Source organism: Larus michahellis, chromosome 23, assembly GCF_964199755.1.
Source record: "Larus michahellis chromosome 23, bLarMic1.1, whole genome shotgun sequence".
NCBI lineage: Eukaryota > Metazoa > Chordata > Aves > Charadriiformes > Laridae > Larus > Larus michahellis.
The window spans coordinates 4,380,342-4,405,921 of record NC_133918.1 but is presented as its reverse complement, the minus strand read 5'-3'; the positions used below and the strand labels follow the sequence as shown (position 1 = coordinate 4,405,921).

The 25,580-nt window shown below is 57.4% G+C and overlaps 3 protein-coding genes across 16 annotated transcripts; all 3 read right to left on the bottom strand.

Annotated features, from left to right (window-relative positions):
- Nucleotides 1-830: 830 nt before the first annotated feature.
- Nucleotides 831-9,833, bottom strand: DIRAS1 (DIRAS family GTPase 1). Of its 2 annotated transcripts, XM_074565889.1 has the most exons (3): nt 9,724-9,833; nt 8,304-8,379; nt 831-2,657 (listed from the first exon to the last, which is right to left on the bottom strand). In XM_074565889.1, exons 1-3 carry the CDS (start codon nt 9,831-9,833, stop codon nt 2,037-2,039), a joined length of 807 nt encoding a protein of 268 aa, XP_074421990.1. In that variant the 3' UTR covers nt 831-2,036. The 2 variants fall into 2 exon arrangements, with proteins under 2 accessions (XP_074421990.1, XP_074421989.1); XM_074565888.1 differs by lacking the exons at nt 8,304-8,379; nt 9,724-9,833 and adding an exon at nt 5,166-5,367.
- Nucleotides 9,834-9,877: 44 nt separating this feature from the next.
- SLC39A3 (solute carrier family 39 member 3) lies at nt 9,878-14,680 on the bottom strand. 4 transcript variants are annotated; one of them, XM_074565883.1, is made up of 4 exons: nt 14,355-14,680; nt 13,560-13,649; nt 11,464-11,811; nt 9,878-10,891 (listed from the first exon to the last, which is right to left on the bottom strand). In XM_074565883.1, exons 3-4 carry the CDS (start codon nt 11,668-11,670, stop codon nt 10,157-10,159), a joined length of 942 nt encoding a protein of 313 aa, XP_074421984.1. In that variant the 5' UTR covers nt 11,671-11,811; nt 13,560-13,649; nt 14,355-14,680; the 3' UTR covers nt 9,878-10,156. The 4 variants fall into 4 exon arrangements, with proteins under 4 accessions (XP_074421984.1, XP_074421985.1, XP_074421987.1 ...); XM_074565884.1 differs by having other exon boundaries at nt 10,155-10,891; nt 14,315-14,363; XM_074565886.1 differs by having other exon boundaries at nt 10,155-10,891; nt 14,293-14,359.
- A 739-nt stretch (nt 14,681-15,419) lies between these two features.
- SGTA (small glutamine rich tetratricopeptide repeat co-chaperone alpha) lies at nt 15,420-25,496 on the bottom strand. Of its 10 annotated transcripts, none has more exons than XM_074565873.1 (13): nt 25,305-25,406; nt 24,633-24,780; nt 23,970-24,128; nt 22,647-22,750; nt 22,356-22,440; nt 21,608-21,707; nt 20,372-20,476; nt 20,044-20,182; nt 19,120-19,182; nt 18,652-18,689; nt 17,543-17,632; nt 17,169-17,292; nt 15,420-16,847 (listed from the first exon to the last, which is right to left on the bottom strand). In XM_074565873.1, exons 2-12 carry the CDS (start codon nt 24,769-24,771, stop codon nt 17,178-17,180), a joined length of 1,137 nt encoding a protein of 378 aa, XP_074421974.1. In that variant the 5' UTR covers nt 24,772-24,780; nt 25,305-25,406; the 3' UTR covers nt 15,420-16,847; nt 17,169-17,177. The 10 variants fall into 10 exon arrangements, with proteins under 10 accessions (XP_074421974.1, XP_074421973.1, XP_074421975.1 ...); XM_074565872.1 differs by having other exon boundaries at nt 25,387-25,406; XM_074565874.1 differs by having other exon boundaries at nt 15,420-16,617; nt 25,387-25,406.
- Nucleotides 25,497-25,580: the final 84 nt, after the last annotated feature.

Sequence of the window (25,580 nt, the reverse complement as noted above, 5' to 3'; positions counted from 1 at the left end):
ACCAAAGGTCCTGTCCCCCCCCAGCCCACGGGGGGGACATAGGGACGGGAAGGACACGGGGACAGCAGCTCCCATGCCCGGTGCCCGGGAGCCGTGACGTCCCTGCGGAGCTGTGACTGTCCCCATGGAGCTCTGAGCGTCCCCACGGACCTGTGACCATCCTGGCAGGGCCGTGACCAGCCCACGGAGCCGTGACTGTCCCCAGGGACCTGTGGCTGTCCCCACGGAGCCACGGCCATCCCCGCAGAGCCGTGACTGTCCCCACAGAGCCGTGATGTCCCCACGGAGCCACGACCATCCCCATGGAGCCCTGCCCTTGCCAAGGCCCTTGCAGCCTGCAGCAGCCCCGCTCCCCCCCGCCGCCCCCCCCGCCCGCATGCCCGCGTGCCCACACGGCTCCCGCGCCCGGGGAGCAGATGGTTTCCATGGCAACAGGCATGATGACGCACGCGCCGCGCTCCCACCCCCTCCCCACGGGGACGCCAGCCCGCGCTGGCAGCGAGGGGCGGGGGGCACCCACCGGTGGCGGGGGGCTGCCGGGGCGCGCGGGCACGCAGGCACGCACGTGTGCCCACGGCGCGGCACGTGTATGCGCACACGCGTGTGCGCGTGTACGGGCAGGGATGCCGGTACACGCGTGTGCGCGCACGCACCTGTGCCCGCACGCCGTCCTGCACGCACACGCAGGCACAGAGCTGCACACGCGTGCACACACCTGCACACACACACGCACACGCACACGGGTGCCCCCCCCCCGTCCCTCCTCTCGCCCCTCCAGGCCCCCCCCCAGCCTGGCCCCGAGCCCCCGGCCCAGTGCTGCTCCGCGGGGACGCAGGAGCATTTCTCATCTCTTTATTGAAGGAAGACTATTTCTAGAATAAAGGCTACATCGTAATGTCACCTTGTCCCCTGGGCGCTCGGGTCGTGTTGTAAAAAGCCGGGGGTGCGGGGAGCTGGGCGCACCGCGGGGGCCCAGCCTGCCCGGGGACACCCCCTCGGGGACACCCCCCTTGGGGACACCCCCTCGGGCCGCGGCAGAGGGTGAGCGGGGGCCGGAGCGAGGGGACAAACCCCGCTGGGACGAGGGGCTGGTGACATCGCAGGGACCCCGCTCCGGCCATGGGGGAACAAGCAGGGCTGTACCAGAGCTGGGGGGGCGAGGGGGGGGGATGTCGGAGGTCCCCGGGGTGTGGGACCAGGCCATCCCGCAGCAGGGACTCTGCGGGAGCTGGGGGGGACGCTGGCCGTCGGCGGGGCACCGCGGCAGGGAGCAGCAGCGCCCATCACCGTGGCATCGCGGCCCAGCGGGGCTCATCCTGCGTGGGAAGGGGACAGCGGGGCGGGGGGGTCCGGCCGGCTGCGGGGCCGGGGGTCTCCCGCCGGAGCTCACCAGGATTGTGCTGGGTCAGGACCTCCCTCGGACCCGATGCTTTGTGCTTGGGCTGGCGGCTCCGGCTGCGGCACCGGGACGGGGCTGGGGGCTCGGGGACATGGCGGGGGCCACGGTGCCAGCACGGGGCTCGGGGGCAGCGGGGACCGTGCGGGGGCTGCTCCCACCCCGGGGTCTCTGCCTGCAGGAGCAGAGCGCTATGGCGTGGGGACGGGGGCGCGGGGAGGGCCTGGGATGCGTGTGACCGTCCCCAAGGGTGACACCGACACATCGCACCGTCCTTCCCACCCACGAGGACCGACGCGGGGTCCCCCGCCGGGGAGGGGATGGGGACCGGCCGGTGCCGCTGGTTGTGCTGCAGAATGTGTGTGTGTTGCGGGGGCGGGGGGTGCCTGTCCGTGTGCTCCCCGGCGGTGCCCGGCCGCGTGTCCCCCATCCCGCTGTGCCGGGCGCGGGGCGGTCGTGCACCCCCGGGCTCGGCGGGATGCCCCGTCTTCCGACGCATGCCCCGTGTGCCGCGGCGTCCCCGCATAGTCACAGTGATGGCACGGGAGGACAAGGGGACGGCCCCGCTGCGATGCCACGTCCAGTCGTGGGAGGGGGAGAGGGGGGGACCGGGGAGGGGGGTGCGGGCCAGTCCGGGGCTCTACATGATGCTGCACTTCCCCTTGATTTTGTCTGTCCTCTTCTGCTTGCTGGAGCGCTTCCCGTCGATGGTGAGGCTGACGTTCCTCCTCTTCTCCAGGTTCAGCAGCTCCTGGAAGAGCTCCTTGACGTTGTAGTTCATCTTGGCCGAGGTCTCCATGAAGGCGCATTTCCACTCCTTGGCCACGGCCTCCCCCTCCCTGCTCTCCACCTCCCGCTGGGTCTCGTCGCACTTGTTGCCCACCAGCATGATGGGGATGCTCTCCACGCTGCCCTTGATCTGCACGATCTGCTGGTAGATGGGCTTCAGCTCCTCCAGGGACTGCTTGCTGGTGACGGAGAAGACCAGGATGAAGGCATGGCCCTTGGAGATGGAGAGGCGCTGCATGGCCGGGAACTGGTGGCTGCCCGTGGTGTCGGTGATCTGCAGGGTGCAGACGCTCTTGTCGCAGCTGATGACCTGGCGGTAGGTGTCCTCGATGGTGGGGATGTAGGTGTCCCGGAAGGTCCCCTTCACGAAGCGCAGCACCAGCGAGCTCTTGCCCACACCGCCGGCGCCAAACACCACCACCCGGTAGTCGTTGCTCTGCTCCGGCATCTTGCCCCAGAGATGCTGCCGCCGCTGGAAGGGACAGGGCAGAGGGAGGCGTCACGCCGGGCGCGGGGACTTCGGGACAGACCCCAGCGGCACCACTCCGTGGGGAGAATGGGGCAGCCCCCCCCCCGACCCCAGCTCATCCGTTTGACATCCAGCCCCCTCCTGCTCTGACCGGGCCACCGCAACCGGGGGGTGTCAGCCCCCCCTGTGCCCTTGAGATGCCCTTGCCGGGTGGCCGGGGGCAGGACGGCACTCGCCGCCCGCCTGGGGTGCAGCACCATTTGCTATTTTTACCAGCCGCCCGCTGTGGCCATATGGCCGAGCCGCGGCCACCGGCACAGCAGCTGCGGCCGAGGCTGCGGGAGCAGCGTGCTGGGGGGGGGCAGGGGGCAGCCGTGGGACCCCTGGAGCCCCCAGGCAGCAGGAGCAGCCCTGAGGGGCAGCCGCCAGCGAAGCGAGGAGCCGGTGGCACGCAGACCGTCCCCTCCGGCTCTCCCACACGCGGCTGCTGCCGAGCACGAAGGTGCCATTTCACGCACAGACCTCGGCGCCTGCCACGCTGCCCTGCCATCCCCTGCCACCCCCTGCTGTGCCCTGCCACCCTCTGCCACCCTGTCCCACCCCGTGCCATCCCTCTGCTCCGCTCCCACCCCGGGGATGCAGCAGAGAGCCGTGGACACCGGGGCAGAGCGTGGCATGGCCGCGGGCTGCTCGTGGCCTGCAGGCTCAGAGCCCCTGTGGCCACCCCGGCACTGCCAAACCTCGGTGCCCGCTCGCAGGGGATGGACGGGCCCAGACAGGGTCCCCGCTTGAGCCCCACCTGAGAGATGCAGCCCTGGGGTGTGAAACCAGGGGGCACAAAGAGCCGCCAATGCTGAGCCCCAGGCTGAGCATCGCCTCGGCCAGGCCCTGCCTCAGTTTCCCTCCCGCAGCGTCAGCTCAGCCCCATGAAGTGTCCCCAGCACATGTGGGGACATTAAACCTGCCACGGGCCGGGGGTTCCGGAGGTGCCAGCGGTGACAAGTGGGGTGGGAGGGGAGGGAAGGGGGTTCGGGCAAATGCTGGAGGGGGTCAGGTCTGGCCCCAGCCAGCTCCACTCCCGCCACCTCAATTCAGGGACCAACAGGTCTGGGAGGGGGGGACAGCAAAGCGCCTGGGGCAGCCTCATGCTGGTGGCACCTGGGCACCTCTGGGGGAACCAGCCCCTTCCCGTGGCCACTGTGTCCCCCCCCCACGGCATCGGCAGGGCCGGATCCCACAAGCAGCCCCGATACCCCGGCACGTCCCCAAACAGCCGGGCAGGGGCTGGCGCCAGGCGAGCAGGGGGTTGGGAGCTGGGGAAGGAGCCCATCACCGCGGCCTCGGGCACCCAAGGAGCTGCTCCCATCACAGGGTCCCCGGCCATGGGGCAGAAAAACACCCCTTGGGTCCCACCACATCAGAAGTGTCACTGGCACACGGTGGACAGGGACAGAGCAGGGGCCGAGGCAACATCAAACCTTGGCTGGGGCTGGTGACAGTCCTGCCTGTCCCACCTGCCCGTGGGCGCAGCCAAAAGCGCCCCCGGCCTCGTGGCCACCCAGGGGTGCTCAAAGGCCCCGTGGCCTGTGCCCAGCAGCACCCCAGCCCCGAACCCCAGCCCCTCTGTGCCTGCGGGCCCAGACCACAGCCTCCCCTCGGCTCCCAGGGATGGGGCCACCCACCAGGCGGGCGCAGAGCCCAGGCCGGATCCTGACAGTGGGCTCTGCTCCCCCCTGAACCCCCCCAGCATCCTCCCAGTCAGAGCCCCAGCACTAGGGGAGACAAACAGCTGGTGGGGAGTCTGGGGGTTGGGATGGAGGGAAGGGGCAGGGCAGGGTCAGGATGGAGATGGAGGGGCAGGAGAAGGGTCAGGATGGAGATGGAGGGGCAGGAGGAGGAGGAGGAGCAGGATGGAGATGGAAGGGCAGGCGAAGGGGCAGTATGGAGATGGAGGAGCAGGAGAAAAGGCAGGATGGAGATGGAAGAGCAGGAGAAGAGGCAGGATGGAGGGATGGAGGGGCAGAGGTAGGATGGAGGTGGTGGGGCAGGAGAAGTGGCTGGGAAGGGGCCAGATGGAGGGGCAGGGGCAGGATGGGGGGATGGAGGGGCAGGAGAAGGGGCAGGATGGAGATGGAGGGGCAGGAGAAGGGGCAGGATGGAGATGGAGGGATGGAGGGGCAGGAGAAGGGACAGGATGGAGATGGAGGGATGGAGGGGCAGGAGGAGGGGCAGGATGGGGATGGAGGGGCAGGAGATGGGGCAGGATGGAGGGACGGAGGGGCAGGAGAAGGGGCAGGATGGAGATGGAGGGGCGGGGGCAGGATGGAGGGGCAGAGGCAGGATGGCAGGCAGGGGCAGGCACCAGGGTCCCACCGCCCCGGCCCGGGGTCCCGGCCCCGCTCCCCGGCCGTGCCCTGCCCTTGCCGGGGGCACCCCCCGTTCCCCCCCGCCCCGTCCCCGCTTCCCCCGGCTCCCCGCCGCGCCGGTCGCATTGCGGTGCCCGCCGCTCACCGTGTCCTGCCCGGGATCCGCCCTTGGCTGCGGGCTGCGCGGCGGCCTCAGCGCATGGCCCGGCCCGGGGCGGCCCCGGCGCGGCGGCTCCGGTCCGCCCGGCGCGGCGGGGCTCGGCTCGGCTCGGCGGGGCTCGGCTCGGCCGGGCCCGGCGCGGTGCGGTGCGGCGGGGCTCGGCTCGGCTCGGCACGGCTCGGTGCGGTGCGGCCGCCGCAGAGCCGATCCCGCCCCGCCGCCGGCCCCGCCCGCCGCGCCCGCCCCGCCCGGGGCCGCCGGACCCCCGGGCCCAGCCCCGAGCGGCCCCGGACCGGGCGGGACGGGACAGACGGGATGGGGACGTACGGACAGGGATGGGGACATACGGGGTTGGGGACAGGGACACACGGGCAGGGACAGACGGGATGGGGATGCACGGACAGGGATAGGGACGGGGATGCACGGACAGGGATAGGGACAGGGACACACGGACAGGGACAGGATGGGGATGCACAGACAGGGATGGGGACAGGGACGAGGACAGGGACACACAGACAGGGATGGGGACAGGGACACACAGGGGTGGGGACAGGGACGAGGACAGGGACACACAGACAGGGATGGGGACAGGGACACACAGACAGGGACAGGATGGGGATGCACAGACAGGGATGGGGACGGGGACACACAGGGATGGGGACAGAGACACAGGGATGGGGACAGAGACACACGGACAGGGACAGACGGGATGGGGATGCACGGACAGGGACGAGGACAGGGACACACAGACAGGGACAGGATGGGGATGCACAGACAGGGATGGGGACGGGGACACACACGGATGGGGACAGGGACACACGAACAGGGACAGACGGGATGGGGATGCACGGACAGGGATGGGGACAGGGACGCACGGACAGGGAAAGATGGGATGGGGATATGAGGACAGGAACACAGAGAGGGATGGGGACACATGGACAGGGACACACAGAGAGAGATGGGGACACAGGGACGGACAGGGACACATGGACAGGGATGCAGGGGGATGAGGACACACAGACAGGCACGTGGACACACGGACAGGGACCGCACGTGGACACAGGCACAGGTGAGGATGCAGGTGGGACACAGACGCACATGAAGAGGAACGCGGATGCACAGACAGGGGTGCAGAGCCCAGGGACACATGGATAGGGACAGAGACCCACAGACGGGGACAGGGGACACAAGGACACACAGACAGGACAGACGGACACCAGCGCCCTGAGCTGGCAGGGTGCAGGCAGTGGCAGGGTGTCATAAGCCCCTGTGACACTTGGGGGTGGCGTAGGCAGCAGGGTCCGGCTTTGGGGACGCATCTGCCTGTGCTGCCACCGGGCCACACCAGCACAGGACCAGGTGCATGGTGCCACCGCAGGGTCTCTGTCACCAACTGCACCACCCCCTCCCTGGGCACCGCGGCAGAGCGGGGTCAGGAGCCCCAAAACCCCGGAGTGTCTGTGGCTGGGGGCAGAGCTGCTCCTTGCAGCAGCACCCAGGCCACAATGCCCCCTGGAGGGGACATGCTGGGTGACACCTCAGGTGGCGGGGGGCCATGGGACCCCCAGCTCACCTCCCCAGTGCCGGCTGAGCAGGACTGGGGCCTGAGCAGCTTCGTGGTACAGGCTCAAGGGCTGACTGTCCCTGGCGAGGGGACGGCTCCTGCTCTGAGGGTCCTGCAGCCCCCGAGAGCCGGAGGAAAGCTGGGGACAGGGGGGTTGGAGCTTGCCGTGACCACAGGCCCCGGGAGCCCAAAGGTCCCGGCCAAGGCCAGGGGCTGGTGGCCGGCAGAGGGGCTGCCAGGCCGGGCTGCGTGACTCATGCTCACTCCTGAGCAGCAGCAATTAAAATCCGCAGCTGCTATTAATAGCTGCCGGCGGAGGAGCGGGGCCATGGTGGCACCCACGCCGCTGTCAACACGCATCCCATTGAGAAGCGCTGCCGGGCCCAGCGGGAGCAGGGCGGGCCGTGGCCACCTCTCCCCAGGCCCCCACGGGGGCCACCAGCCTTCCCCTTGGGGACAGGGCCTGGGCCGGCAGCCACAGCCCCCTCCCGATGAAAAGCCACCCCGCCGGGCAGCCCCCCATCCCCGCAGGCCCCCGCAGCGTTATTAGCTGGACGGATACTACTCGTTAGAGGGAATGAATGAGTTTCCTTGATCATTTTTGCTGCGGCTCCTCCTCCGTTTCATTCAGTCCCCAGCTCCCTGCCAAGCCTTACGCAACGGGGAGGCTGCACACGCAGGGCTGAATCACGCCGATGCTGAGCGGGCTGCGAGAAGGAGGGGGACGGGAGGGTCCTGCCCCCATGCCCCCCCCTCTCCGAGCTCAGCACAGCTCCGCGGGGGTCTGGTCTGCAGCCCCCCACCCTGTCCCCGTCGGTGGGGTTTGTCTCCTGGGCTGGGCACGTGCAGCCGCCATGTGAGCCGGGCACTGAGCAGGCAGCAGAGCGACAGGGGACTTCAAATAAACAAGTGACACAAAGGGGAGAAGGCCAGAGCCTTTATTGGGAGCAGCAGACGGGGCTTGTCCTTCTCCGCTCCTAAACCAGCCCAGCAGCCCTGGCCTCTGACGCTTGCCAGTGAATGAGCCCCCCCCCAGGCACAGGGGAGCCCCCCCAGAGCAGCAGGAAGAGGGGTGAGAGCTCAGCATCTCCCTGCTCCCCAGACCAGCCCACTCCCAAACTCCACCAGAAGAAGAAAGGGGGTAAAATGGAGGCTCCAGCCTGTCCCCCCGCTGTCACACCAGCCCCAGACACTGGGGGAGCCCCCATCCTGGCTGACGTTAGCGGATCCCTGCTGATCTTTCGGGCGCCGGTTAAGAAATTTCCTTCCATCAACAGCTTGTCTGGGCTTTAGTCCATCAGCCCCTGGACTGCAGATGGGGCCAGGCAGGAGGAAGGATGAGGAAGATGAGGATAGACCCTGACCTCGGGGCCCTGCCTTCACCGACACTCGGGGAGATGCTCACGTTTGCCCAGGTATGGGGTGGGGGAAAAACCTACAAGAAAAGCATTAGCTGCAGAAACAAAGAGGCAGAGGCAGGAGGGCAGGGGCTGTGCCTGAGCAGGGACACCGGGCGCTGTGCTCCCCACCACGGCATCACACCTCACCTCATCCCTCACCTCATCCCCCCTGTCCGGGGCGACCACCAGCACCGAGAAACACCCAATGGGAGCGATGCTGCCCAGCACGAGCTGCCTGCGAGAAGTGAAATAACACACAGAGGTTTGCCACGTCGAGGCAAATTACACTCTCATCAGACCCTGCTAATTTGTGTCATCTGAGGCCTAAAATAACCCTCCCTCCCCCCTTCCACTCCAGGTTTTTCAAAGCAAGATTAATTGACTTCGCTATGTTGCGGCAATTAAAATACTGAGCACCAGGAACTGTCAGATGATCCTCATCAGCCTCCATATGCTGCAGCTGTGCCAACCACTGGCTCCAAGATGCTGCTTCACAGTCTCACCCATCCTTCTCGCCGCTTTGGATCGCGCTAACAGGGACTGCGCCACGGCTAAGCCCGCTCCACATCGTTATAATTCCATCAGCGCCTCCAAAAAGCTCTGCTCTGCCTGCGGAAGCCGCTGCAGAAGTGAAGGCTACGTCTAATTAAAATGCATCCCCCGCGAGAGGCCGGCGAGGAGCAAGGCTGCGGGAGCCTGTGGAGCGGGAGCCGCTCTCCAGTGTTAAGAGCCGCAGGAGGGAGCGGGGAGGGCAGGTTCCCGGCTCCAGCCTCTGATCCCGGCTCCTCGCCCAGGAGGACAAATCCCAAGGATCCCGATGGGACCCTGCAGCAGGCTGAGCTTCCATGCTCTGGAAGCACGGAAAGACCTGCTTACGCGCAGTCAGATTGCAAGTGCCTCTAATCAGCCCTTTCACAACCTCACAACCCCCCAGGGAAGAGATTTCTCTCTGAAAACACCAACAAACCGCCCTGCAGAGCCTCCGGAGCGCAGCGCTCGCTCGCACGGCGGCATCGCCACGTGAGCCTGCTGACAGCGAGAGCAGAGGCTGCAGGAGCAGCCCTGAAGACGTGTTTGATGGCGACTGCTAAACCCATTTCACTGCAGACCATTTAAACGTAAGCACTTGCCCTAAAATATTAATGCTGGAAATTGCTGCTGCCCGTTTCTTACAAATGGGTCCTGGGCTCCGCGAGCGCTGCAGAACGGCCCTCAGACAGGGACCTGAGGATTTACAAACAATACATTAACAGGCTGCTGGAGGTTTTCTTTAGGGAATGCTCAACATATGGATGAGAAGCAGAGAAGGAAGCACGGGACAGGGGCACGGCCTGGCCTTGTTTCTTCCTTTAATCACTGAGAAACAAGAGCTCCCAGAGCCACTTGTGGGTTAAAATGGAAGCTCTGCTCGGGGGAGCTGCGGCACCAGGCACACCGAGCCGCCCCTGAAGGGATGTTATTTTTGGCAGCTATTACAACCAGGTTTTGCTCAAAACTAAGCCAGCAAAAGCAGCTTAGTGCAGCGGTGCAATCCGTGATCCCACCTGCTTTCGACTTTATTTCTGCTATTGTTTCTCACCTTCTCAGAGCCTGAGAGTGAAGGCAGCAGACTCCCAGCCACGGTTTCTGCAATGGGGCCAAGGGGAAGGAGGGAAGGGGCCGGCTACGCAGATCAACAGGACACCACATGCTCGATGAGCTCTTTGCAGGCAGCCTTAGAACCAGATTCTTACCATTTGCGTCGACTAATCTCCACACAAGCTGCTGCACCCGCAGATCCAACGGGCAGGGACAATAACTTGGGACACCTACACTGGGAAATGCCTCACTTTTATCTCCCTCTGAGCACCCAGGAAGAAATTCTCCTCCTTCAGGTCAATACTGAAATACCACCTGGAGTGAATACCACTTGGCCCTTGAGCTTCAGCGTCCCCCTTGGCTGAAGGGGAGGCTCATCTCCGCTGCTGTTTGCAAGGGAAGGAGGTGAGATTCACTTCCCATCGCTCCCGCGTTCACCACTTGAAGAAGACCAGCCCAGCCAGAGCCGTGTAGCCCAGCACCAGGAAGAGAACTTTCAAGAGACGGTCGTTCTTGTCTTCCAACTCTTTCGCAAGGATCTCAAAGAAGGTGATGAACAAGAAAGTGCCCCCCGCAATGCCTTGCAGGAGCAGGGAAGTAATGTTGCTGGCTGCGTTTTGGGTGCTCTCAATCCCCATCCCAATGCTAATGCCCAGAGGAATCATCAGGCTCACCGCCACAGCCATCTTCACAGCATCCTTCAGGGGCAACGCGGTCTTGGCCATGCTGATGCCCAATGCCACCGCTACCAGCGTTTCATGAATGGCAACTCCTAGGAACAAGCTCATGAGTTTGCCGCCCTCCTCCTGCAAGCCCAGGGCCAGTCCCTCGAAGATGGAGTGTGTACACAAAGCAAACACCAGCCCGATGAGCCGTAAGGGGCCGGAGTGGGAGAGCTCCTGGATATTCAGGCCGTGGGAGCGGTGACCGTGTTCACTGTACAACGTGCGCCCTCGGGAAGACGCAATGAAGGGACTCTCGTATTCAGAGTCGCTCCCGACATCCGAACCGGCATTGAAGGTCTCTAAGTCAATGAAGGAAGGTTTCTCCTTCTGGAAGGTCAAGATGAGCTGCTCCACAAAGACCGTCACAAAGAAGCCAACCATCATGATGGTCTCAGCCACTGGGTAGTCCGTGGTCACATTCCCCTGCCTGAGAACTTCATCGAGCTGGAAGGAAGCAAACAATCCACAGTGAACCAATCACCTTTGTCCCTCCAAAGAGAAATATTCCTATTGTGTTCACGCAACTCTAAATGGACACTAAATCCATCTGCGATATTTTAATAGCCCTGTACACAGGCCTCAGCCTAAGAGAGAGGGAACCTATTTGTCTTCCAGTGGAAGGTTAGTGGCTGTCTGAAAGGGTTTTAAACACACATTAAATGGTAGGAGTTTGAGAGAGACATCCCAGGCGATGCTCGGCCTTTTTCTGCATCAAAACAATCTCCAGTTACTCCACCTGGACAGTCAGCAGTAGCCCAACGGGAGGCGGGCACAGTTCGCCCTCCTGATCAGAAACACCAGGCTCAGCACAGCCGTTTCTGAGGAGGCTTCATGGGCTGCTCTGGCAAGACATAGACCCGTCAACTCCATTTCCACAGGGGCAGAGGTCTGGTGGCCTGGGCTCCTGCAGGCCAGGAGAGGGGAGGGTGGTCCCTCATGCACAGGGCTCCCTAACACACTCAAGTGGCACAAGTTCATTAAAATTGCTCGTAAGCAAGAGGCTCGTGAGCAGTTACCTTTTCTCTCACGGCAGGCAGCAAGGCGTTGAAGCAGGTGGCCAGGAAGACCCCTCCTCCAAAAGAGTTGCAGAGGGCAAGAACCTTCTTGGAGCGATGAGCTTTCTCGTAATCGGCCTCGATTATCTTGACAGGGAGAAGGGACCCGGCCAGCATGAGGACACAGATGCCCAGCAGACACAGCACTTTGGCAACCACGATCTTCATCGTGCTTCCTGGTGAACGCTCCCTGCCAAGGGCCCTGCAGACGGCAGCTGGCGGGGGTCCCTCCAGACACTGTTAGAGCAGGTACATCAGTAGGAGACGCACAGACAGACCTCAAGGGAAAGGCGCTCCTGGGCTCAGTACCTGCGGACAGGAGTAAAACAAAAGAGGTTTTCCTATATACTGTGCAGAACAGCACCTTGCATCCCAAAGTGCACGCCAGCTGCTGTATAGCAATCACCCTAACTCCCCAGAGGCAACGGGTGGAGAGGACAGTGGCAGCACCTCACACACAACAGGGCAGAGGAACAGGCAAAGAAGAGAAAATTTAACCACAGCAACCAGTAACTTAAAAGCCTTGTACGAATTGTACTGACTGCCAGGTTCTCTGTTGTCCACAGGGTGTAACAAAAGAAGAAGCAGAGGTTGTTTCATACAAGAGAAAAATGCAAGATCCGAGTTGCCTAGGTCATAAAACTTGACTTAATTTGAAATGTAAAAGCGTTTCCATGTGGGTTATGTGCAGTGGCAGTGAAACTTGTTTTCCTAAAATAATTTTACAAAATAATAAAGTTAAGTCTATTTAGAAAAATACATAAACAGGAATAGGACCCTCTACTTGTTCTCGCAGCAGCACAGACAGCACCTCGGGGAATTTCACTTCCCACTCGCACCGAATTGACTTGTAAAGTCAAATCAACGGCACCTCAAGAAGGTTCTCTTGCAGGTCACCCAGGTAAGGGCTGCCAGACAGCCCCAAGCACTGATGACACTGCAGCGTGTATCAGGGTAACGAACTAACACAGAACACTTCCAGCCACCCTGACACCCACACCCGTGACAGACAAGGTAAATAATTGGATACCTTGCTTGTTGGAGCGGCAAATTAATTTTAATACAAAAGATTCCTCAGGCTAAAGTCTCCCTTGAGGGCTGACAGCATTAATCATGATCACCATTTCTGCGCAGTGGGCTGCATAAACGGTGCTTTTATTAAAAGGGAAGTGGGAGACCGAACAACTCTGTACTTGGTAAGGGAGTTTAAAGCCTTTTTCCGAGTTTGCAGTTCAAGTGGGAGAGAACAGAGAGGTCATGGCAGTCAGACCATCTGCAGCAGGTCTGGTTCTCAGCCGGGTATCCACGGGAAGCGATGTTCATCAGCAGAAAACCCTGCTCAGATGACACTGATTGACTCACTCCCTGGTGAATCCAGCAGATGAGCCAGGTCTGAACAAGTCCAGAGCCTGAAATCTCGCTGTATGTTGACAGGGCTTCCGCAGCAGGCAGCCTGTCACTGCGGCTGATGAGCAGGCTCCCTCTCCAGAGACGTCGACTCCGGGACTGCCAACGCTCGTCAGCGCTGTGCTGACACAGCTAACGAGTCACCCTGCCTTTGTAAAGCACGCGCTGCTGTTTCAGCGTCAATAGAACGACAAGGATTTCACCTCGCACGGCAATGGTGTGCTGTTATGCCAAGCTTCTCAAATTCTCTCAGAAAAACGACGTTGGCAACAATGCCTCGGGATCACAGATCACGACAGCTTGTGACTGCACCCGCTGGGTGCGAAGACAACACCCACACCTCCTGCGTTAAGCAGCCAGACAGCTCCCAGGCCAGAGGAGAGGAGGAAAAAAACCTCCTTTTCCAGAATTCACACCTCCTCTGGAACACACCTGGCTTCCACTCCGAAATTCAGAAACCCCCAAACCCTTTTTTTTTTTTTTTTCTTCCTTCCTCTTTCTTTCTTTTCTTTTTTTAACCCAGCAGCAGCCCCAAACAAAGCATAAAGCCTCAAGCTGCCGGCAGCGGGCAGAGCAGCCGCCCTTCAGTGCCCCCGACACGGGGTGGAAAGCAGCTTAGTGAAAAACGAAGCACTAAGTACGAGAAATACCTTGTGTTTCTCCTCGCTCGCTCCTTCCGACAGCCCAGCGATCAGGAGCCAGCGCCACCAACGTTCGTCTGTCCACCAGCCTGAAAACTTCTGTAAGAGAGGATTAACTCAGGACAGGTACCTCTTGGCTTGGTGGCCCATAATGAAACACTTAAGCAATTAAAAATATTATATAAAGCTGGACAGCCCTCTGGGGGAAGGAAAAAAGGGGGTGTGTGATGCTTTAAATCTCAGGTTTTCTGATAAAACCCACACTCCGGATGCCCCCAGCACACCCAAGATGGTTCGATGCTGAAACCAGGCTGGATTCCCCAAGAGACGCAATTGTCCCCCCTCCAGGACCTCCCCCACACCCAAAGCCACTCAACATCGCCCTGGTCACCCTGCAGAAGGGGGTGCTGAGGGGGGGGCTCCTCCCAGGCCGCCAGAGCAGGCCGAAATCCGCTTGAACCCCCCCCAAAAGGGTGCAGGGATCGGGGGGGGGGGACACACACTACAAGGGTCGCTGGGAGAGGAGGGAGCGGGGTGTCCCTCACAGTGGGGACGGGGCCCAGCATGGAGCCCCCCCACCCCTGTCACCCCGGGTCCCTGTCACCCCCACACCCGCCCCCGTTCCCCAGCCCCCCGTTACCTCAGCCACAGCCCCCTCAGCCCCGCTGTCACCCCCCTAAGGCCTCCCGGCCCCCCCCAGCCCCGCCATTACCCCACCGAACCGCTCCCGGCCCCCCCTCACCCCAACAGCCACCCCCGGTTACCACGGCAACGGCCCCCTCCCCTCAGCCCCCCCTCACTCACGCGTCGGCCCCCGCTCGCGCCCCGTCCAGGCAGCCCCCCGCAACGACGCCCGCCCACGACGCCCTCCCATTGGCCGCGGCGGGAAAACACGGCTGCCCATTGGTCGAGAGGGCCGCCCGTCAGCCCGCCCACGCCCCGCGTTGGGGGGGGGGGGCTGCCGAATGGCTCCGGGAGAAAACGCGGAGAGCGGCCGAAGGTTCCGGGGCAGAGGCGGGTTCCGGGGGCAACTGCAGTCCCGCAGAAGGGTCTGGGGATGGCGGCGGGGCCCGGGCCACCACAGCCGGGGAAAAGCACCCTCCACCACCCCATCCCTGCCTCCTGCAGGTCTCCAGATGCTTTAGTTAAAAAAAAAACCAAAAAAACCACACCACCCAAACAGGCGAATTCGTTTAAAACAGCTCAAACTGCCAGCTGCAAAAGGGCTCAGGGAGGGCAAAAGTGAACCCCCAAAAAATAATTTTTTTTTGGTTTGTTTTCAGCGTGCTACGTAGGGGAGGTAAGAAATAGGGGGGTGTGGAAGGAAAAGTGCTCTGCTGAAAGCTTGGAGCTCAGCTGCAGCGAGGTGGGGGGCACGCGGAGCCCCCCGTCACCACAAGCAGGGTCCTGGTCCCTCCTCCACCCAGGACCAGCAGCACTTCTGCAGGAGAAGTACAGCAAGAAGAAAACCATCAAGAGACACGAAGAAATAGATCCCCAGCTACAAAAAGAACAAGCAGGGTCAGGCAAGGAAACAGCACTAAAGTTATCTGAAAAGGGAGGAAAAAAAAAAAAAAATGAATCCCCGCAGTTTCCTCCTTTCGGACAATTTTTGAAGTTTTTCTTTCCACGCTGTCCTCCGGTCTCCTTGCGGGAGGTTACAAAAACGAGCTGGGGAGAACTTGAAGGGGGCAAGGGAAGCAGAAGTAGAAAGAAAAGATTTCCTAGTTGCGCGCTGCAGAAATACGCAGGCGCAGCATTTCTGCAGAAAAAGAACAAAACCCCGGAAAAAGCAGATGAGCCCGGCCGCGGTGGCCCCTCGCAGAGCCCTGACCCCGTGTCTCGCTTCAGCCATGCGGGCAAGAGGGATAACAAAGAAAGTGTCCAAATATTTTATTCTTCACAAGTTACATTAACCACATATTACTTTATGGAGCAATTTACAAATCTTTTTTTTTTTTTTTTCCTTGATATTAATCTTCAGCTATACCTGCTCACTCACACCAGGTCTCCTGAACAGGCGTTTTCCGTCTCACACCCACCCGCCTTCAGAGCAGATGCTTTTCGTCTTCCCCACCACGATCGAGTAACTACTTTAAGAACAATTCTGAGGTCGATATAAACTAGCGACTTCTAGGGGAACTGGCCAGAGCTTTCCGCTGGCCCAAGGAAGGACAGGGGTGACTCCGTGGGGCGCTCGAGTTGGCTACAGGAGCTTTTTCCCCCCCCTCGTCTCACACACTCTGCGCTGAGGAATAATCGCCCCTCGCCAACCCCCACCCTGAACCAGCAGCCACTTGATTTCCGACTATCCAAGCGGCATTTTTATTCCTTCTGCTCTCTACTCAGGCACCCTCTGTTCCTACCATAGCACAGGCAACCAGGTTGATTACTTACATGCATAAAAGACAGATTAAAAAAGCAGAAGAAAAAAAAAAAAGAGAGAAACCTTTTAAACACCAAAAACATTATATCTTTCTTACTGTCCACCTGACTAGTTCACAGATTGGATCATTCCAACAACATAGCCATAATTACTAAACACTAGACAAATTCTGTCAGGACTGGGAAAGGATCCCAAGAAGCGTCCCAGGAAACACTCGCCGAAGGAGCAGTCGCACGTGGGCATGTTCGACCCGGCCAGTCCCAACTCCAACACGTTTACACTAACCTTTGAGAGGCAACCACCAAACCCCCGTGGATTAACAACGCTGGTAATGTTGCTACAGACCTGAATGAGAAACGCAGTGAATCTAATCAACAGAAACCCTGTTCTTGGAGGCGAGAAGATCCCCGTGATCTCCAGTGTTCAAACGCTACCGTCTCGTTACTGGCAGGAAGATTAAACAGGGCAGGAGGGGGGGGTTAGGTAGGACTTGAACACTTCTTTGAAGTGGCACGTGGGCAGGAAAAGTGAAGACGTCCTGTAGTGAAGAGTGCATCGTTCTTCAAAAACGGGTTAAAAAATTCCCATGTAGCAAATAACATAGAAATGTAACAGTGTAGTTAATTTTCTGAGTTTCTTTAGAAAGACTGTCGATGCTGGTTTGTGTTCAGCTTGCTGGATCTTCCAGAAGAAAAAAAAAAAAGACTAATGGAAAGGCTGAGGGGGAGGAGCAGGGACGAAGACTAGGGAAAGCAAGCGTGAATCCGTCTTTGACATGCAGGTCATATAAAGTATTTTGTTTTTTCCATTATTTTTTTTTCCCCCCTCTTGGACACTTCCAACTCAAGAAATGGCAACACGCACATGGCTTCCAGTTTTTAAAGCAAAGAACATAGTTCCCACGGACTGCGCTGCAGAGACAGGAAGACAAGACATTTGCAAATTCAGTCTTTAAGAAAATAAAGCGTCCCTTTAACCACCGTGAACGCTAGATAATGGAACTCGTTTGTCAGCCACACAACGTGTGAGGGAAGTTCTTATTCACCATTCCTCAGGGATCAGCCTCGCATCTGAGGCTCAGCACTAGCAGTACTGATGCAGAGAACCCAGTCTGTACGGAGGGGACACGCACCAAATTGCTAAATTAAGGCACAAGACAGATATTGCAGGCAAATACATGAATTCCCAACTCAGCTGCCACTGTAGGGCAGCACTCCCGGCTACAGCCTCACCTGGAACGCTCATTCCTGCTGATCTTCGTTACTGGCACTTGGAGTTCGACTCCTAATCTGGCTTCGTAGCTGCTCTATTAGTTCAGGATTCTGCTGCTGCATCTGCTGAGCGAACTGCTGGCCCCTGAGGGAGAGCAAGCAACAACCTTATCAGTGCTCTCACACACACACACTAACACGGTCTGCTGCTAGGAAATTCTTTACAGCTGATGGTCAAAACTCCCCTCTAACAAATAGCTAAAAACTGGTAGAGGCAGGACGTCACCCAACACTTAAACCTTCCTCAACTGCTAAATTAAGGTTTGACTTCTGGTCAGAAAAACCCCAAATCCATTTGCTGGCCAAGGCAGCGGGAAAGACCCAGCTCTACTCACGCTTGTATGAGGCTGGCGAGATCGTTCGTGGAGGGGCTGGTACCTGCTGCTCCCATGGCGTTGTGGCCACCAGAAATCATCCCGGACATGCTGCGGAAACAACGGTCATCGCTCAGAGCAGGAAAAACCACACAGAAATTGTTCGGTTTACGCTGGGAGAGGAGCGTCAGCATAAGGGCGGCACCTTCCCACAGAGATTATGAAGTTATCTGCAAAGGAATCTTCTGCAACAACTTTTCATTCATTAACTACAGAAGAGTAACTGTAACATTATGTAGAAATATTGATAATAGTGTCAGTTACTGTATTCCCAGAGACTCCCCCTTTTGTGGGCAAGCCCCGTGTTATGTTTACTTAATTAAAACACTGCCCTCGTGTTATGTTTATTTAATTGAAACACTGCCCTTCCTCATACAAGCTATTTGCTTGCTCTGCATCAAAAGAGATCTTCTGACAGGACAGCCTGAACACCGATCCTCTCACGGTGAACAGCCCAGAGCACACCGCCCCTTCCTCTGAAGTCCTTGGGCTGCATCTGGTGCGGAACCTCAGCTGGCAACAGCCGTGGAAGGAGCCAAATTATCTCATCTGGTAATCAAAGGATGAGCTCCAGAAAGTCTCTAGCTCACCGCCTACCTGTGCTCCGAGAGGACGGTCAGGAGAGGTACGTGCCTTATTAGTTTTATGACTTTCTATTATCTAAGCATCTCACAGACATTGTGAACTGAGCCTCATAACCCCGTAGCACAAAGAATGGAAATATTCTCATTTTAACTGAGCTGAAGCTGTGAAATCCTGGCTCCAGGTCACATAAACACTGCGCAGCAGAGCCAAACTGACCCCAAGCTTCCCAAACCCAATTCCGGTGCCCTGATCTATCCTGCCTCCCTTCTGCAAACGTTTATACTAAGATCCCTCTACAGCACAGTCCAAAGCACTCAAAATACACGCTGGCTCAGGCCATTGTACTGCTGTAAAGGCTGCTCTCCATAATTCTGGCCCAAGTGCCCTCCCCCTCCCACCAGTTCAGACCTACTGCAAATGCCAAACACACACAGAGCCTCAAATGAGTGATTCAAAGAGGAAATACAAGATGGGATCAAACTTACAGCTGTTGTACTTGCGGATTGTTCATTAGGTTAGATGCCTATTTAAAGAGAGGAGAAAAAAAAATGACACCCTATTTAGTCAGAAATGACTGGGTAGACATGCAGATGTTGTGCCATTCAACTAGAAACAAAGTGAAGGCAGAAATACTTGGAAACAGATCAATAGGACAAAAATAGCAAAGAGAAGCACAGTGCAACACACAAGACAAAGCTGGTAATACAGAACAGGCACCCTTTCCCCATCCAGCCTATCGCAAGGAGAAGCCTGTGAATATGTCACCGGCTTTTTATTTGACCTTAATGAAATACAAGCACAGTTTCCTCACGGCAACACGGAAACCAAGAAATGAAAACAAATCTGCTAAAGAGACCCAGGAGGTCCCCATGCCGTGTACCGCTACATTTCCTCCTGAACAGACCAAGGCACAGAGCAGAGAGAGCCTGGCTGTGATCTGTGTCCACATTTACCATGCTCATGAAGCCAGGGTTGTTCAGCAAGCCAGCTAAATCGAATCCTCCTGGACCCCCGGTCTGTAAGAATAAAGAAGCCACGCACAGATGATGACATCCTCTCACTTCCTGATGCACATTACAATGAACTTTAATATTTTACTCCCAGTGTTATCAGAATCCAGCCTTTAAACCACGACAGAGGGAAGAGGCTGTGTCCATACCCTTTCTGTAACTTGCAGCCAGTCCCAGGATCAGGCTCACTAAGGGAGTCAAAGGGCAGATTCTGAATTACAGGACTTATTAATCACCCCTCTCCCCAGCTGAGCCACATTAGCGATGTACAGCTGTAACCCATTACAACCGCCAAGTTAAACACATCCACTCCATCACCTTTGCACTGGAGAAGTCCTTAGAAAATGAAAATCCCCTTCAAAATGATAAAGTAACATGTTCCCACATGGAGCATGTCAGCAGTGCAGTCACCAGCTTTCTCACTAGGAAACCTCCAGGTTTCTTAAGAAAAAAAAGTCTTTGTAAGGAAAAAAAAAAAAAAAGCCCTTTGGTATTGCTAACAGGTCACTAGAAAGAAAAAAAAAAAGCTAGATTTTAGGAGTAGTGATTTTAATTAAGAAAGGTGCTTAAGGCAAAATTGCTGTTTCAAAACACTCCTTTTTAATGAGTCTCATTTTCCAGCTCTTTCAAATAAGCCCAAGGTGACTGTGCTCAAGCAGTGGAGAGAGGTTACCCTCTCCGGATTTTAGTGGAAACGTTCGCAGCAGGACTCATTAACTATCTCCCCTCTGTCTGCATACGAGACCTGCATTCTAAACGCAAGCCGGGCCACCGAGGCTCTGCCAGACAGCGCCCGTTAGCACTTACAGCGAAGAAGCCGCCTTCTAATCTTACCCACATACAGGAAGCATTGGTTTCAGAACTTACTGGACTAGGAGTCTCCTTCATTTTCTGTTCTGCTATTTTAAGGTTTGATTTGTACGTGTCATTGTCTGGATCCAGCTCCAGGGCTTTTTTGTAGTAAACGACAGCTTCTGTGTGTTTATTTAAACTGGAGAGGGCCAAGCTATTAAAAGTGGAAATAAAATTAAAAATTAGAGTTACATAAGCACTTGCAGTCTTCCTCCACCCCCAGCAGGGGTGAAACACTAGGATTTTTGCATGCCATTCCAGGGCAGAACACCACCGATAGCATCACCGCCACTAGGCATTGTGAGATTCAAATTCTAGCAGAAAAATCCCCGCTCTTACTTACCCCATTCTGCCATAAGCTTTGCTGTAGTTTGGATCGATGCCTATAGCTCTTTCACAGTCTCTCACTGCTCCAGCATAATTTCCTAGTTTACTGTATGCAGCAGCTCTGGAGGGAATGGAGAAAGATGTGCAGAAAACGCTTTTCAGCTTGACTATGCTCTCATCAAGGTCACCCCTGTTCCCTCTCTGTAAGTCTCCTGTTGTACGAGGCAAAGTCAAGTGTGAGCTTGACATAAATCCAAGCCATATCTAGGCGAGCAGGCTGCTATCCAAACACCCAGCCCCACGTTCTGCTCCTACTGCAAATAAATCCAGGCTCTTACTCCTCCTTACTGACTTTCCAAGAGGAGCCTGGGCTCCGGGGAGGCACACAGGTATCACGCTTGCTAGCTCAGACAACCTCTCAGCTCCCCTTATGCCTTGATTTCTTAGCCATAATGACTGTTCCCTCCCATTTCCCCACACACTCCACATAAGAGGGAACATTGTTTTTGAAGCCATAACCTGCTCATTCAACTCTCCATCTCACAACTCTTATTGAGGGGCACTTCCCCAAAACCTCACGGGACTGACCCTCATGCAGCTAAAGCAAAGCTTCACTAAAAGCGCCAGCTGAAGTTCCGTGCCCCGAGAACCACCGTAATTCGCGTGTGCGCAGACACGTTGGTCATGTAGCCAGCTGTACTTACGTACTCACAATAAGCAGATAACAAAAACAAATTCTGATTCGAAGTCTGAAGAGAAGTCAACAATTCTCTTCCCACCAACTTTCAAACATTTTTTGCTTAGAACTGAAAAATAGGAAATGGGCTTGCATACCCAATTCTGCACACACATCAGTTCTCAATAACGAGCCTTCAACTTGTCTCCTTTCACTCCTTTGTTTTTATTATCAACACAGCCTCTCAAACCTGGGCTCTCTAGCCCACTTAGAGTTAATTGCATGAAAGCAGACAGTTTTTCTTGGCATCCTTATATCTCCTCAAATGCCTAATAGAGTTTGTTTCCACACCCACATCCTATCTAGAGATGCCAGGGCACAGAGCTGGCAGGAGGCACAGGAAAGCGTGTCACTGAGCTTAAAAGAAAAAAAAAAAAACCCACACAAAGAGCAAGCAAGAGAACAAGCAGCCTACAGAATCGTAAAAAAGGGAGTCTGACCTTTCAAGAGTCTTAGATCCAAGTAATAAGAACAAAAACACAAGTGTACAAGGGTGGAGAAAGAGATAATCAGTACCTGTTGCAGAAATACACAGCATTGGATGGATTTAATTCAATTGCTTTTCCATAGAAAGACACAGCAGCTTCAAAGTTCTCCACCTTCATTTGTTCATTTCCTAAAAAGATGGCGGAAAGGCTCATTAACAAGTGAAAAACGAGGACAAACAGAAGCAACAGGCCTGGATCTGTGATCTACTTCAGAAAATAGAACGAGAGAAACCAACTGCTTGCAACTTTTGCTGTTTGCAAGTGGGGCACGTTCGGCAGCGAGGCAGGGGACCTGCGTCTTGGCAAGTCCAGTTTGCCTGATCCTGCAAGCGCCCTAAACACCCCCAGCTGCCCTCCCACCTCGGGCACACCCGCGGCCTCCCCAAAGCAGCACCGCGTCCCAAGCGGCCTGTTAGCTCAGAGAAAGCTCTCCACTGTACTTCAGCACCAACCCCGCTCTCTGGCGCGGCAGAGAAAAACGCAACACGCAGAGGAGAGCTCAACAGGAAAGATGCCCTGTTCTACACAGCGCGGGCTTTTTAGGATGCAGAAGAAAGTGCTGACCCAGCTGCCCAGCTAGGCTCTGTGGCAGCTAAATTATGCCAACCTACACACGCTCTGGAGCGCAAGCAGAGAAACAAGCAGAAATGGAAGGGTTGATCCCATTTGCTCCCCCCCCCGGCCCATTCCAAGCATTCCCCAGGTGCCAAGCGAATTAAACCTCCCTCCCCATTACCATCTAAACCTCGTTATACACCAGCTCCAGAGGAGGTTACCTTCAGTCTTGAGTCTTTCAGCTTCAGCTATGTCATCTTCAGAGGGGGTGATGGGCTCCGAATTCGTTCGGATGTGCTCAGGCTCCTTAGAAGGAAAGGGAGAAGGCTGCGATAAGGACTCCCACCGAGATGTACTTCACCTCCCCCTTCCCAAGTGCTGCCTTGTCAAGCCCAAAACGTTTCCCTCCTACACGCTTTCAAGGGGGCAGCATCGCCACAGAAATCAAGCAGAGCTCATTGCTTTGGCCACTTAAATGGCAACTCAGCAAACATTTTAGGGCGCTCGCTCACCTTTCCTGCAGCAGCTTCAAATATTTCAGGAAGAGTCTGGGACACAGCTAGGCCTTGGTCTTCCATTGAGACCCCAAATGCTGTCTCTAGGCACTGGATGGCCACTGGACAAGAAGAGTCAAGTAATTAGCATTCCCCACTCCATCTAAATGCTTAGCCTCCCCCCCCAGCCCCTGAATTTCTTACTGTTTAACATACCAGGAAAAAAACCCACACTGAACCACGCAATTCCACACACCAGACTTGATATTTAGGCCATATCCTCAAATTTTTCCAAAACCTCAGAGCCAGGCAAACCTTAGCTCTGGAGAGGAAGCTCCTGGATTGAGTCATTCACAACTACCATCCCCTCAGGTCACTCCAGAGCAGGTGCTGGGGGTAGAAGTTAATCAAACTGGGGCTTTACCAGCCTTCCCACAGCTGTGGGTGACAAAACACAAGTCTGAATGTTTCAGAAAGCCATCACTTGTCAGAGGGTGGCTGCTCTGTGAAGAGCTGTGGCCACGCAGAGGTGCACGGACACCAAAGAGCCAGTCCTGCGGCTGCCCCCACCTCCTCCCTCATCCAGCACCTGGTCGAGAAGCTGCTCCCAGGACAGAGGGGAACCCCAGCGACAGAACAGAGCTCAGTTTTACAAAACTCCCATGCCGTGTTTTACAGATCAACGAGCACCAGGAATAAATCCCTCCTTCCACCCAACGCCCTCCTCCCATCCTCTCTCGTTCCTGCCTCTCCCAGGAATGTACCCACCACTCTGCAGACGTGCCTGGGCTCTCTTTCAGTGGGACAAACGTACAAGTCAAAGGCTAATGCGTAAGCTCCTTAAGTAGATCTTTTAAGATTGGTGTACTCTCCTTACCAGTGAAGCCCTCTGAAAACCCCTATTCAAATACTCCAGGGCATGCTGGGGAAAAGCATTTTGATAGCAGAGCGGGAAAAGCACTCTGCAAGCATAAAACACTTCGACACAACAACAAAGTCCTCATTTCATGTTATACTAGGAGCCTCCTGACTCTACCTCATTTAAGATAAAACTTGTAAGCCTCAAACCCAGGGTCAGAGAGGCTTTTGATCCCAGGTATATCCCTTCCTCAAGCTAATCTGCTTTTGAAAGAGATAACAAATCACACAGGCAATCAGCATCCCTAATGCCCTGGATACATCCTCAAGACGACAAATTCTTTTCAAATCTCGAGCAAGGTTTGATGTTAGAAAGAGCCCAGCCAAGTGAGAGGCAAAAGAGAGTAACAGCATCCAAGTTTCCCGGAGTGTGGGGCTGACAGACCTAGACACGTGAACAGGGAAGCGCATACAACCACCCACCTTCCAAACTCTCCTGAGCATCTGGAGACAGACCCCCATTCTGCAGCTGGTCATGTAGAAACTGGATGATGGAGTAGGCAAGGCGCTTCTGGTCTGCCATTCTGGGAAGCTGTGAGCAGTTTTTTTTACAACTTCTTGTAAGTTTTAAAAAAAAAAAATCTGTAGAGAGAGAAGTTATATCACTTGATGGACAAGAAGTCAGAGAGCTTTCCTGCTGCTCTCCCCCAGTATGAACAGGGAGGATAAGGGAGTTGTTCAGGACTGGCCAAGGCCTCCAGAGCCTTCATTCAACTCTGCTGTAACCACAACCCCCTTTACATGAATTCTCTGGGCCTCGGTTCACCCTCTCCGGCATGAGCTGCACAGCACAGCCCTGCCCCACAAGGCTCCCGACAAGGGAATTACATCAAAAATGTTGCAGACACTTAAGCTACTGAAACACCTTTGACTGACAAACTGAGCACTGAGGAGTTCGCCTCTAAACCACAGTCTTCTGCTTCCAGAGCGCAATTTGATTCTGAAACAAAAACTGAAGCAATTTGCCACTCGAAGCAGAGCTGGGGCCAGAGTTCAGGGCCACCAGTCCTCTGTGCTGCTTGTCAGCCTGCCCTGCCAGGTGAGGGAGTGCGAGGACCCAAAGCAGAGCCACCCCCGCAAGCCCACCCCAAGGCCGGGGCTTCCCGGAGATCCCGACGCAGGTCTTGTCGGCACGACAGACGCGGCTCCTTGATGGCACCGCTGCTGAGCCGAAGCACTTTGCCTCTCCGGAACGCTTAACTGGGTTTGTAGTGCAGAAAACCATCCAGGGTAACTTAATAAAGTAAACCGTTTAAATGCAAACTCTGTGAGAGCCCGACGGAGCTCGGCTGGCCCCAACCCACCAAAAGCCACCACCAGTTCCCCCAGTCCCAGCCGCAGACAGGCACCGCAGCGCGTGCCTTGGGCAAGGGTCTGTGCCTGGCTCCCAGCCCTGGTGACAAGCGGGACCAGAGAGTCCAGAGACACACCCCCCCCCCCCCCCCCCCGCCCCCAGGGCAGGCAGAGAGGGGGAAGGCACCTCTCCTCCCCCGGACCCCCGCCCGCAGCTCCCACCGGTGCCCCCGGGAGTGAGGCCCGAGGGGCGCGGAGGGCCGCGGGACCCCGCCCCACTGGCTCACCGCTCCCTGAGGAGACGGGAGCGCCGGCAGCGCTCTCCTTCCCGTCAGGGGAACGGGCCTGAGCTTGGGGGGGGCGCGGGGCCGACACCCCACCACAGCCCCGGGCCCGGCCCACACCGAACCCTGGGCGAGGGAAGCGCCAGGCCCCGCCGCGACCCCCGGCCCAGCCGCTACCCACACCAGGCCCCAAGGCGAGCAGCTCCCGGCGGGGAGTACAGCCCCAAGCCCGGTTCCCGGCCCCACCGCCCCGCCCCGCTGACCGGGCGCCCCGACACTCGCCTGGGCCGGGGCGGGCTCAGCACTGCGCATGCGCCCCGCCCACCGCGCCTGCGCACGGCCCCGCCCACCGCGCCTGCGCACGGCCCGCGCCTGCGCGGCCACCAAGCACCGCCCACCCCGCCCTTATATGGAGGTGCCGTGACCAGGGCGCATGCGCAGTTCCCGCCCCTCGGGG

Coding starts and splice junctions, on each gene's coding strand:
- SLC39A3 (XM_074565883.1), bottom strand. CDS start 11,670: ATGAAGATCGTGGTTGCCAAAGTGCTGTGTCTGCTGGGCATCTGTGTC. Junction 10,892..11,463: donor TGCCTGCCGTGAGAGAAAAG/GTAACTGCTCAC, acceptor GCTTCCTTCCAG/CTCGATGAAGTTCTCAGGCA.
- DIRAS1 (XM_074565889.1), bottom strand. CDS start 9,833: ATGTGGTGTCCTGTTGATCTGCGTAGCCGGCCCCTTCCCTCCTTCCCC. Junction 8,380..9,723: donor CACTCTCAGGCTCTGAGAAG/GTGAGAAACAAT, acceptor CACTTCTCGCAG/GCAGCTCGTGCTGGGCAGCA. Junction 2,658..8,303: donor CCCCGGACAGGGGGGATGAG/GTGAGGGATGAG, acceptor TGTCCCTTCCAG/CGGCGGCAGCATCTCTGGGG.
- SGTA (XM_074565873.1), bottom strand. CDS start 24,771: ATGGTTTTCTGCACTACAAACCCAGTTAAGCGTTCCGGAGAGGCAAAG. Junction 20,477..21,607: donor GCTGTGTATTTCTGCAACAG/GTACTGATTATC, acceptor CATTCCCTCCAG/AGCTGCTGCATACAGTAAAC. Junction 17,633..18,651: donor AATCCGCAAGTACAACAGCT/GTAAGTTTGATC, acceptor TTGTTTCCGCAG/CATGTCCGGGATGATTTCTG.